The sequence below is a fragment of the Amphiprion ocellaris genome, chromosome 14 (genome assembly GCF_022539595.1).
Source record: "Amphiprion ocellaris isolate individual 3 ecotype Okinawa chromosome 14, ASM2253959v1, whole genome shotgun sequence".
Taxonomy (NCBI): Eukaryota; Metazoa; Chordata; class Actinopteri; family Pomacentridae; genus Amphiprion; species Amphiprion ocellaris.
The window spans coordinates 21,503,568-21,517,173 of NC_072779.1; the positions used below are offsets into that span (position 1 = coordinate 21,503,568).

Genomic DNA, 13,606 nt, shown 5'->3' on the forward strand with positions numbered 1-13,606 from the left:
TGAAATATTTGGATGACATGAGATTCCTGAAAAGGAACACACATCTGAAAGAGGCAAGTGAAAAGTACAATTGAAGGAATTTTTTATGTTAAGTCAATATGACATAGTGAGAAAGCCTAAACAATATCTTCACTGGTCATCACTTGTTCACGCAGCTTTCATATTCTCTTCATTTAAATATTGTACACTGCTGCCTGCGTTGTATTTCTTACAACTGTGCAACAAATTTCCAACAGCATTTAAAGGCAACACAGGAGTCAAGCAGCCGGAGCTGGTGGTTCACTCAGTGGAAAATGCTATTTGACACTGCGGGCACACACACACACACACACACACACCTAACGAATAGTATTGGTTCGTTTATTCACTAATGAAAATAAATGCTTTGTTTGTAATTATATACTTGGGTGAATAGACTAACTGTGTAATTGCCTCCTTATATAATGTTCAAATAAAATTGCTACACACCCTCGAGACTGGATTAGGTAGAGTTGAAAAGTTGTGTTGATATGCAGTTTCTCTGAGAGCAGATGCAATTTAAAAAAATGACCTGATCTAATCCCTCATTGGCTGCTGTCAGGACTCGTTTCAGCGACTCTCCACACTGCGATTCAAACAGAGCTCCAACTGGTGTCAGTAAGGAGGACAGACTGACTGATTGACCCCAAGAAGACCACTGTCCCACTGATTCAGTCCAGCTTAGGCTAAATGATTGTAACCTAGCACTGACTTTAAGCCAGCTCTCCCTCTGAAGAACCCCTCGGCCCCCTAAAAGCATTATCTTATTAATTCCTTAACTAGCTTAGTCCCCATGCAGACATGTTGAGTCAAAACAAAGTCCAAGTAATTTGTTGCTGGTCCAGAGTCACAAGACTGTGGTCAGACTCTTCCACTGCATGTGATCACTTCAAGTTGACACGCGTTTAACAAGTTACACATTACTTTTCGATGCAGCACATTTTCTTAAGTACTGCACTAAATTAATTACTAGTACTTTAATGGACATATTCATTTTATGCTAGGTTACACTTTGACTCCACTACAGTTCAGGAAGGTATTTTCGTACTCATGCCATGAGCTTATAACATACATTACATCAGCTTGACATCATGTTTCAGATGTGTCAGTTCGTAGTTCAAACAGAGGGATTTCCTCTTCACCTCCCAGATGTTTTTTATTTTTATAACTGCATGAAACCCAAAGACATTACGGTACAACATTTTAACAAAAGTGCAAAGTTCACTTTAAAGTCCAAATGACAAAGACACATTTGTGTAACAGAACTTTAGTTTTTCTCATTAATCTTCTCACAACTATTTTGTAACTCGTTCAGGGGGACCGAATCCCCAGGTTGAAAACCACTGTACTACACCCCATAACAGTTTGTAACATAATTAAATCTAAGTCCTTGAAAATCTACAATATATACACATTAATGAACTGGTACTAACAATATATTACTGTCACATATATCAGTCATAAGGACCTTTTTTTTTTTTTGCAAAGCCATTTTTTTTAAGTTTCAATGCTTACAAATTGCTGATAATAATTCTGAACCTGAAGTGGGACTTTGAACGCAGGTCTATTGATGCAATAACGAATTTTTGCATTTTAATTGGTCACACTTTTCTTTCCTGTGCAAGTAACATCATGCTCTATGAAACAGTTTTCCCATATTATCACCTGACACTCACTCCAATGCAGAAAATCACTATGAAAATCAAAACTAACTCAAGTGAAACAAGTTTGATCTGCAGAGCACAGTTCATATGGGATGTCCCCAGCAGTGTCACAAACTGAGAATAAACACTTCAACCAAGAAACACGGTGAAATGGTGACCTCTGAAAGCACACGGGGAACTTATTAGCCATTTGTTTCTGAAATGATCATGAGGAGCTCTAATAGATGCCTTGGGGCTGAATAAACAGGGTGAGATTGGAGTTCCCTCTTCTCTAAATCAACTTTATATACAATATCCAATGTTTTGCATTTGTATTTGTTTGCTGTATGATACCTTAAAAATCAAATCATGTAATTACAATTTTGCTGAAACTGTTTGAACAATAGGAAGGCAGTTTGACCGACACCAACATGGGAGTAAAACAGCAAATAGAGTTGATCTTTGGGACAGCTCACCGCTGAGCACACCAGCCATCGATGAAACCCTGATAAAACGTTTCTTTATGTAACGGGCTTCTGCTGGAGCCATTCAATCATTTGGATCTGCTGAAAACAATTCTTTAGGTGTCCTCACCAGACTTCATGGCTGTGGAAGTTACATTTCTGGAGATACAGAACCCTTAAAATGGTAAGTAATCGATTTTTATGAAGGTGAAAATACAACTATTCCCAGGTCTGAAAACCTATGAAATCTCAAATGCTCAGCTAACGTATGTTATAGAACTTAGTTGTGGATCCCAAACAACAATTAAGTAAACTCTGAAAAAATATTTTGTGAAGTCTAACCCAGTTGTCTTTCTATAACTTCAGTCATTTACTCTGTGTAGTACGAATACTGACGAATCCTACAGCTCAGAGATTACAAAGCCAGAGGTCAGTAACTGCAGCCAGCAGCAATATAAAGACACAATGCAGCAAACACACAAAGTACACATACTAAGATTTGCTTTTAGGGTCTATTATGTGGTTAGTGAAAATTTGAAAATATTTTTTCTCAGAAATGACATCTCTATGTCGTATTTTCTTTATAATAAAACAAATTACAGAAATTTACATACAAGCTATAACTCAGTTTTGACCAAATAAGTATTTACTTAGTTTTCCTTTGGAAGCAGGAAGCAGTAAGTTCCTGTTCTGATATCTTAAGCCATATAACAGGACAGGAGCTTTGTGTCAGATAATGCAGCTGGTAGTTTGCATGCATATTTATAATCTATTGGACTGCTGGTATGTGGAAAGGAGGAGGAAATGTATTTTGCAGCTGAATGCCAGAAGAGCAGAACAACATGTTGTTTGAAACCGAAACATAGACATAGCAGTAAATATAAATGCCTACATGCTGGTTAAACTCCTGTACATTTGCAACAACATAGTTAATGTAAGAAACTGGTTTCTCTAATTAGACACCAGTGCAGATCACAATAATGATGCAACACAGTTCAGCATAAGTATACAACTACAGACATTTTTAGCAGATGTTTACCAGTTCGATCGACAGGAGAAAAGATGTAAAAATTGTCCTTTTGCTTTATGCACTTATTCAGTTAGCCTTAGTCGTTAATATATAAACAAAAGTACCCCCCTGTCAACAAAGGTTCAGTCTACAGCAAGTCTCATACTGAAGCTCCAGGACAACACGTTGCACAAGGGATCTCGCTTAGTTTCAAAGTATCAGGAAATGATCTGAGATCCTCAGGAACAGGAGAACAGATCTTACTCTGTCTCACACATTCTCTCCCCATTTCCTTTCCTCTCTGCCTCATATAACCAGCTGTCTTGGCTCATGTATGCACACAGCTGCCCAAATCACTGGTCCCCAGACATGACGAAGCCTGAACTGAGGGGAACAGAGGCGGGTGGGCTCTACATCTGGGTCAAATCTACTGGGGTGTCTGGGGGACAAAGAAGTCTGACCATTATTATTTATTAAAAGACCACAATTCTTCATTTTCAAATTGATGTCAACAAAAGAGTCTATTTTTATTGTTAAGGAACTGGACTCCAATCCCAGCTTCCAGTGCAACACTACACAAGCACCAAGACCAAAGGACCAATGGCTCCACACTTGTATGGTCTTGATTTAAACTGGAGCAGTGCAGCATGTTAAGAATTTCCATCGTTTTACTGGGAAGCAGCAAAGGTTAGTGGTGAGCAGAGTAGATCTAGCCAGAGCAAGCATATTTTTCCAATGCTGTGTGGCTCCCTGCAGGAATGTGCTCTTTCAGTCACCATGGAAAGAGAGACAGAGATTCTTACTGTTGCAGCACAAAGCTTAACGCTCAATGGATGGGTTTACAGGCCCCCTCATTGTAAAAGGATTAAATAAATCAAGGCTGGTCGAGACCTAGCACCACGGCACCCCTGCCGTGGCCTTTCAGCTTCGACCAAACAGACACACACAAACACAGCTGGCCCTCATCCAGACACAGGGTACATTCAGCAGCTTTGAGAAATGCTGTAGTAACCTGGCTCACCCCTGAAGTCATTTGCATACACCTTGAGGGGCCACAACAGATAAAAGAATGGAGGGCTGGAGGGATAAGACTGTTCTCTTTTGAGAGCATGTTTGATTAGTGGGGTACTACATCTATTCACAAAACTTATTAATGTACAGTATTTCTATTCTGTTCTACAGACAGACGGCCTGCAAAACCGGCATAGAAATGTTCATTCAGGCAAGTCTACAACATATCCATAACACATTCACATGATAAGAAGGATCACATAATGAAAAAAGAATATAGACCTTTTCATATAGCAGTTCAAGTGAAACAGAGTTTATACACAAACACTGGAAAAAGGCATATTTCCACACTACTGTGTCATACATGTTTGACTGTTACACTACAACAAGATGTGGCTAAAGGCTTATTAGTCCAAGACCAGAGTGTGGAGATTATGTGGGTAAGTGTGTTAAAGGTCACCGACAGGACAATTTATGAGGCTGTGAAACTTCTTCCTCTACCGACACAACACCACAAAGAGCACAGGATTATTTTTGTGTGAGAGGTGAAGCTATAACCCATACTACATTCCCAGTTCAAATCTACTGTGACAGAGACGCAGACTAGTCGTGTTATAGCTACATAATGCAAACACATCACTCGAGGGTGAGGAGTTAGTTAATGGGTAGCGGTGCAACAGACCAAGAGTTTTTTGTCTACCTGAACTTAGGCTGTAGTGGTTTAGCGGGTCGGCCACCCATGCACTGTCCTGTATTACACTCTCCATCTCCAAGTCTGCATGCATCCCGATGGACAGATGGACCAACAGACATTGGGATGGATGGATGATGGAGACATGAGAGAATCAGCAGAGGGAGAGAAGCACTTCAAGTTAGAGAACAGAACAACTGTGTACTTTGGGGACTTTGAGTGTGTAAAAACTGTACAAATAAAAACGCAAAGTAATGAATTATGCTCAGTGAAAAAACTGTGCATCAACCCTCTAACAAATATTGTATAGTATTTACTAACCTTCAAATGATCATGTGTTCCTCCATGAGAAAAGTTAGAATTCTTAAGATTTTCAGAAAATGATACCTGGTTTTTGACATACAGTAATTTTTATAGTGTGTGGAAGTGTCTGTCACTCAAGAATGAGGTTCAAATAATCTAACTAGACGTAAAGGATGAACAGAACACAATGGAGCATGTAATTCAGCACTATTTTTTGTAGCTTTTAGATCACATGTTTACTGTGCACTCTCCACTAGTACGTGTGAAGCATAGCTAACCAACACATTTAAAAGCTGCATTTTGCTTTGTTTGTGTTTGCATCTGTAATGAAAGTCTAGCTCAATTTTATTCATGAAGAATGGTTGAAAATGACCAGAGCTGAAAGCAAATTCCTGCTGCTTGCAGAACTCTCGAACCTGTACTATTAAAGTGTTGTAAACAGTCACAATCAACCAGGACTGAAATCTTAAGGATTAAAACTTGACAATAAATATTTAAAATTAGTGATACAAAATCTAAAAGTGCATATGTGCAAATGCTTGTGTGTGAGTGAGCCGGTGAGTGTGGGTGGGTGGGGTGAGTGGACAGGCAGGTGGAGTGTGTATACCAACACGCACATGGGGGGAAGAGATTCCAAGAAGCAGGCTGCAGGCCAGAGCAGGGGGAGGCTGAGGCAGAGGAGTCACAGTCAAATGCAACAAATCAAGACACATGCTAAACTCTACTGTGCATCCCTGTGCAGTGAGACAGCAACAGTATTAATGATGCAAACAATGCAAGTTTTATAAGATACACAGGCAGTTGAAACAGCATTCCACTTAGTTATTCAACAGCTGAAAATGAACTTGATCCAAGATCTGCTCATTTAGTAATGCGAATATTACCGACACTGGAGCATCTGCAGGATAAAGAAAACTAAATGGACTTGGTTATTATTATGTAGAATATAAGCCCAAATAATCAGGAACTTAAGAGCTATTCAGTGTTAATGATGAATAACTTTTACCTGTATCTAGAATATCTAAATGATGTACTTGACCTGCAGATACTCGAAAGAAAAATACATGATTAACTCACAAGGACACATGCAAAAAACAAACACAAACCAGCAACAAGCACTGAAACATTGCTTAAAAGCAGGGGAGTGGGCAAGCAGACACAGTCAAGCTTTGAACTGAGGAGTGTGCCATGTGTGCACTGCAACAGTTAACTATTAAGGTGCATTTCAGATCAGTTACAGCCTGAAAGGCTCGAAAACTTTGAAAATGGATTACACATCAGATACTCTGAACATATCATGACACCCCCCCTCCCCATTAATTGTGGATTTGTGGGGGTTGGCGTTTTTTTTAGCTGTGTCATCACATAATCCAGACTCTGAAGTCGTCCACACTGAAGCCAGCAGGACGGCTGCGATACTGAGTCATACTGGTTTAATCAATGTTTGATTTGGAAGCAGTGACGTGGACTAGTACAAGACATTGAGGTTTGGTCAGTAAAGGGCTCGTTCATAGCAGCATGACGTGAGCTGCTATATTTGATGACAGCTGCAGTGTGTAATTCAGCGCATGAGGAGGTGAGGACAAAGTTCACATTCAACTCAAAGCCTCTAACATAGCCGTCAAAAGCTGTTAAGTGTTCTCTTTGATTCGCAGAGGGTTTATGTTATATATTTGTCTTTGACACTCTTCGTAGTGTGCTAGAGAGCTTATCTGCTATAGATTAGCACACTTATTTGCAACGGATTTGCATACTGCTGAGTCAATGCGACATGATTAGCAGGATATTTCAGCTGACGATGTGTCAGAATTATGGCTTTCCTTTCACACTAACATGCTGGTAGACTGAATCATCTTCATACTGATGATTATGGATAATAAATCTGCTCTGAAACAGATGGAGACCTCTCATAGTGCTCTGCATATTCAATTTCATTTATAAAGGTGGACTGACACTGCAAAACATATATAATAGACCAAATGTAGTTGGCACATAGCAAATATCTGTTGTTTTTAACACAAAATCTCAACACTGAAACACACAAACGTGCGCACGCACACACACACACACACGCAGCCAAATCACCCATCAGAGGTCACACCACTTCCTGAAAATATGGCCATATCAGTGAGACCGTAACTGCCATCAGTGATAAGTGCCTTCTAACACAATTCTTGTGAATGGTTTGAGTCGAGGAGGAGGAGCGGTACCTGGTTTTGGCACAGAGTTGGTCATGGACTGCGGCACTTTGTCATTTATGAGCTCCACACACTCACTGGGAAAGAAGCCAACCTAGAGAGAGCACAGTAGTTAGAGAAAACCAACTTTTAGATTATAACATACAAACTGAGAAAGTATCTATACTAAGGTGTGGCTGTCACAACAGCCATGTGATTTATAACTTAGCTGAGCTACACTATTATTATTTTAGACATTTCTATTTCATTGGTAATGCTTGAGATTGATTCTGTCACTTTGATCAGGGGGAATTTAGTTTGGTAGTAGGTTTACTACTTTACTAGACAACTAAGTAAAATAAATTTATGAATGTAGACAGCTTTGTGTTACTTGTTCTGCATTATTTGTATATGTGCACCAATTGCATTAAACAAAGGTTAAAAGTTCATGATGTGAATAGCACTTTGGAACAGTTGTGTTTTGCCTTTAGGGATTTAAAGTTGACACCACACATTACAAGATGGTGATAAAAACACACCACCTCTGGCATCACTGACTGACTACCCCCTAACGGAGAGAGGTGGTACTGCCACTGTGCTACTCTGCTTCTGCTGCATCAATCTGTTGCCTAAAACAGTCCACGATTGAGTTTTACTTTGCCTTTAGTGTTAATTTAGGAAGTGCAAGTCTAATATACATAGAAGTTTAATTCCCAGGAATCAGTGGAACCATAGTCAACATCTATGAGTAGAAAACAGCCTCTGCATGTCCTCATGTGTTCAGAAGAAGAAGCTGTGTAAACCAGAGAAGGCCAACTGTCTGCAGCTGCTGAAATATAACCGAAGGCATCGGTAGAAGCTGCTGGCTGCCATCCTGCCAGTGAGGATAAATGGCATGACTACTTCTTGTTGGCAGAAAGCCAAAAGACACAAGAGAGAGGGCAGCAGGTCACAGGAGGTTCAGGCCTCAAATCCAGGCTTTACAGCAGCATTGAAAGCATTCTGATAAAAACCAAAGACATCTCTTTAACCTTGTCTACTTTTCTAAACAGCTGTAGTTATTCCTACGCTTGCTTAATGCCTCAGTACACACAGGGCTCAGTTTGCATTCAATTTATGCATATGTGCACATGTTTTTCATTGAATATATTGCAATATATGTGTATGTATCTTTTGCTGTACTCAAACAAGAGCTCGTTACTCATTCAGCTCCTGGACTGATTTGCAGTTGCACAGCTCAGTAGCAGAATGTTTCTGAAATCAGGTATGAATGACAGTGAAATGATGTCGAATTCAGAACATTTCCTTTGGAATGCAGTTTAAATCTTTCTGGCACTGCTGTATTACTCTTAGTATTTTTCATAATACCCATCAGGTATAATGCTGTAATCTTGATGTCTCATTATCAATATGATAGGATTCATAGTAAACAAAGAGGACAAAGGTCAAGTCTCGTATCTTCAGGGCGGCCAGTCTAGAAACTAAAGAACTCTCTTTTTTCCTTGGAAAGTGTTTCTTTAGTGTAAAGGAAGGATATTAACTCAAAGAGGGAACGTCACATAAACTTTGGAAATACATGTATTGTTGAATTTATCTTTCTTCATTTACACTATAGCCACATTAGGAAGGGAACTGTTTCAATACACATGTGGGCATATGAACAATGTTAAAAGACAGATGCTTTAATAAACACAACCGTAACACCCAACTGTTGCTCTTAGAGTAATCAAATACTGTGTTCATTTATAATATTTTTCTAGTTTTAACCGCAGTTCTATACTGTAGAGGTCTATATGTAATTCATGTTTCTGTTCATCACTAAAACCTTCTGCCTTGTGTAACGTGAATCCCATCTGCCCTGTATTTACTTTTAGTCCTGAGGAGCTGACAATTTTTGCAGGAAGACCAACTGTTGGAAATTGTGTGACTTAATAAATCCAGCTGAGTACATACTCAGTCTGTTACCATATTTCCTTCTGTAATTTGCATAATTTAGTGCTAAATGTATTGGCAAAAAGTGGAGATGTACGCCTTGCAAACACTCCTGTGATGCGCACACTGTGACGGCTGCCTGTTACATGTGTTTTGGAGCAGAATGTTAAATCTGTGCCTGAAGAAAGATACTAATGTCTGTGGTTGGGTTCAGACTGACTTTAAATGTATGTGAAAAACCACAGTCCCTCTTAATCATTAAAACGGAGCAAGCCAGACAATAGGTGACAGTTTCGCGGGGTCCAGCAACAGGGAACAGACTTGTCAGAAAAAGGTCAAGCACAACGTAATGCAACATCATCCAGCCACGAACTGCTGTAGCTAACTGAAGGCATACAGTCAGGTACATAAATATCTGGACATTGACACAGTTTTCTGCATTTTGGCTCTGTACACCACCACAATGATTTGAAATGAAACAATCAAGATATGCTTTAGGTGCAGACTTTCAGCTTTAATTTGAATGTTCAATTCAATTTTATTTATATAAAAATATATTTTTTGAAGTAAACTCTACACCATTTTTCTGCTCCTTGTAAATGAAATAATGAGGGACTAACACACATCTGGCCATGGAACAGCTGAGTAGCAAACTGTTCACTTACTTTTGGTCACTTAAAAAGGTGGAGGGCACATCTAAAATATGTTGTAATTCCTACCCCATTCACTTGATTTGGATGTAAATATCCTCAAATTAAAACGAAAGTCTGCACTTAAAGCGCATCTTGATTGTTTGATTCCAAATACATTGTGGTGATGTATAGAGCCCAAATGCTGAAAATTGTGTTGATGTCCAAATATTTAAGGACTTGGACTGTAGAGAGGCCCATTCCTGGTTTACCATTTTCTAATGTAAACAACACATTTCTATTTACTTTGCAATTGCTGTGATCACAGATTCTAGATAGTAGTTGCTGCTGTAGGAAAATCCTGTGTGAGAGTATTACAAACTGCTGTGTTTAGGCGTGTTGTAAGCCTTTAAGTGCATTAATCTTTCACTCCAACTAGGCTTCCTGGATCATATTTCACTGTCTAACCAGTACCTAAAACAAAACTAGCACAGCCCCCCATGTAGCTTTAATGCTGGCCTGTTTTCTGCCTCAATGCCCACTTAGCAAGCCTGACCCACAGTATTTTGTATACACTTCTCTGAGTGCACACACTTAAAGTGGACATATCGCCTTCCTTCACGATTGTTAACCTCATTTTCAAAAAAAAAAACTTGCATTTTTTCCCTTCAACACTTTGTTTTTGTATTGTTTCTAAAAGGATTCATGCTGAAAACTCAATTATGCGTTATTCATGATTTGATTTTTCACTGTATTTCACCTACAGGTAAAATTTGAAGTATCACAAGAAAATAAAATGCTGAGAAACCATGATTTTTAGAGTTGATACTGAAAGGACTATGGTGGATTGTAACACAAGTCCTGAACAAAACCAGTTTCAGTGTGTTATAAGATTGCACAGAAGACTGTGTAGGAATATGAATCAGTTCAGCCTTACGGGGGGGAGGCAGGCGCACCCTGTAATCTGCCCAAGAGCTTCACATAAAGGAGGATTTGTATCTTGCTTTGTGTTTCAGCAATCTCACAGTATTTGAAATCTGCTTTACGAAGCAACATTCTCTCCTTGTCCTTGAAAAACCTCACGTACAAATCTAATCAAAAGTCAGACAGACAGAGGAAAAGGCTAACAGACAAAACCTGTGTGTAATGTGTAGGTGTGTGGTTTTGCCCCCAGGCTGTGAGGTGGTTTGTGAGCGGCATACCTGAAAGCCATGTTTTCCCCTCCACCACGTGGTGTCTTCCTTAGGGGGCATGTCAATCACTGACACAATGTCGCCAACCTGCAGTGAGGAGCGCACAGCAGAGGAGATTAAAGTTGTGTCTGACTGTCAATAGATGACAGCAGTGTAACTAAAACTGAAACAGTTACACAGCGAGGCTTTAACTTTCAATTTTGGAAAGGATTCTTCAAAGCAAGGCAGCTTATCCTGAAATGTATTAAGCTGCCATGTTAGTTCACACTTAACATTTGTACTGAAGAAGACATCTTTATTTCTCTAGCAGTTCTTTTTCTCTTTTGTCACTGTCAGCAGATAAATTCAGTGCTACAAAATCTTTATGCATCAAGGAAAAACAGATGAGGATATATCTGTGAAGAATTCTCTCTGCATATTTAGAGACAGGAGAACACAGAAATTTGAGATATCTTGATTTCATACCTCTCACACTGTATTGTATATATCTTGCTACCTTTGCATATATTGTAATTCTTAATACAGTCTTGTTTCATACACTACTGCTCAAAAGTTTAGGGTCACTTAGAAATATCCTTGCTTTTGAAAGAAAAACAGTTTTTGTTTCAATGAAGATAACATTAAATTAATCAGAAATACAGTCTAGACATTGTTAATGTGGTAAATGACTATTCTAGCTGGAAACAGCTGATTTTTAATGGAATATCTACATAGAGGTACAGAGGAACATTTCCAGCATCCATCACTCCTGTGTTCTAATGCTACATTGTGTTAGATAATGGTGTTGAAAAGCTAATTGATGATTAGAAAACCTTTGTACAATTATGTCAGCACATGAACAAAAATGTGAGTTTTCATGGAGAACATGAAATTGTCTGGGCGACTCCAAACTTTTGAACGGTAGTGTATGTACATTTGATTTTACTATTATTGTTATTATTTCATTTAGCTTGTTATCAATGCACCGTCCAGTGGCAGCTATTTATCTTTTCGTCATGCCCCCATGTATGATGACAATAAAACTTTTCTATTCTAAAATATGCTTAAATTAGTATCAATTATTTACAAACGCCTAAATAACCAGACAAAATTGTGCACAGTGAGTTTGTTGTTCTTCTAGTTTCTGGCTAAGTAACACAACATGGGTCTACTGGGAACTGTAAGGTCATAATTTGGGCCGGCATTTTTTATGTTTTTAGGAGATAAATATGGGAAATTCTTTACTAACAGAATATAAAATGGATCACAACCAGAATCCTTGTTGAAACAGTTTATAGAGAGAGTCATGTGCTGCTGTAGTGGATGGTGAGTTTTCTACAACATGGCAAGTAAAGTCCAGATACACACTTCAGTTTTGCAGAAAGACAGATGAAAGATGTGGTAAATTAGACATTGCACTGAGTTACTAAAACTAGTGAAACAGAAATGACACTGATGTTTTTGTTCCTATACAAAATAATGAATAAATAAATAAATAAACTATAGCTGGTGTCACCTCGAAGGACAGCTCGTCTGAGGCCTGGGCGATGTAGCGCTTGATGACATGGGCAGCAGCAATAGCTGGTACATTGATAGACGACTCTTCATGAACCAGCAGATGATTCCCCTTATTGTCAACCTGGTGGACAAACAGACATACACACAAGACTCATCACTTAACAAACGACTGTGAGGGGTTACACAAGGTACAGAAACATGGTAATTTCATAACTTAACACTGGTTTATTTGCGGTTGCTAAGTAGCTGTAACCTTTTACTTTTTGAAGTAAGCACATTTTAGAATAGAATAGAATAGCTTTATCGTCATCATACATGGGGGCATGACGAAAAGATAAACAGCTGCCACTGGACGATGCATTGATAACAACCGAAATGAAATAATAACAATAATAGTAAAATCAAATGTACATATACTACCGTTCAAAAGTTTGGTGTCACTCAGACAATTTCATGTTTTCCATGAAAATTCACACTTCCATTCATGTGCTAACATAATTGCACAAGGGTTTTCTAATCATCAATTAGCCTTTCAACACCATTAGCTAACACAATGTAGCATTAGAACACAGGAGTGATGGTTGCTGGAAATGTTCCTCTGTACCCCTATGGAGATATTCCATTAAGAATCAGACATTTCCAGCCAGAATAGTCATTTACCACATTATCAATGTCTAGACTGTATTTCTGATTAATTTAATGTTATCTTCATTGAAACAAAAAACTGTTTTTCTTTCAAAAACAAGGACATTTCTAAATGACCACAAACTTTTGAACGGTAGTGTATATAGTATATTCTGTAGAGACAAGTAAACTTGTGTTAGTCATCTATTGAAAAGTACTGCACTATAAGACTGCACATCTGTTTTAAAGATGTCTTTGGTCATCATTTTTCTATTTTAACTTCTTGATTGATAAAGGTCTGTAGTTAATATTTCATTATAACTTTCCTAGGAGTTTTTTGCTGCCTTACATAACAATAATAAAGCTCTGCAATTCAAACACAAACCACTGTATGGCTATTGTTAATGTGTTGAAA

General features: G+C 38.6%; 1 protein-coding gene across 6 annotated transcripts in view; it reads right to left on the reverse strand.

Moving 5' to 3' along the window:
• arhgap32b (Rho GTPase activating protein 32b) overlaps positions 1–13,606 on the reverse strand; it is a 123,930-nt gene that overhangs the window by 24,867 nt on the left and 85,457 nt on the right. For 4 of the 6 annotated variants that reach the window (XM_055017200.1, XM_055017199.1, XM_023273369.3 and 1 more), the window contains 5 exons: positions 12,566–12,688; positions 11,080–11,157; positions 7,350–7,431; positions 5,757–5,807; positions 4,846–4,920 (listed from right to left, as the gene is read on the reverse strand). In XM_055017200.1, coding sequence (XP_054873175.1) covers positions 4,846–4,920; positions 5,757–5,807; positions 7,350–7,431; positions 11,080–11,157; positions 12,566–12,688 — 409 coding nt within the window. The remainder of the gene's footprint in view (positions 1–4,845; positions 4,921–5,756; positions 5,808–7,349; positions 7,432–11,079; positions 11,158–12,565; positions 12,689–13,606) is intronic. The other 2 variants (XM_035949584.2, XM_023273370.3) reach the window with 2 other exon arrangements.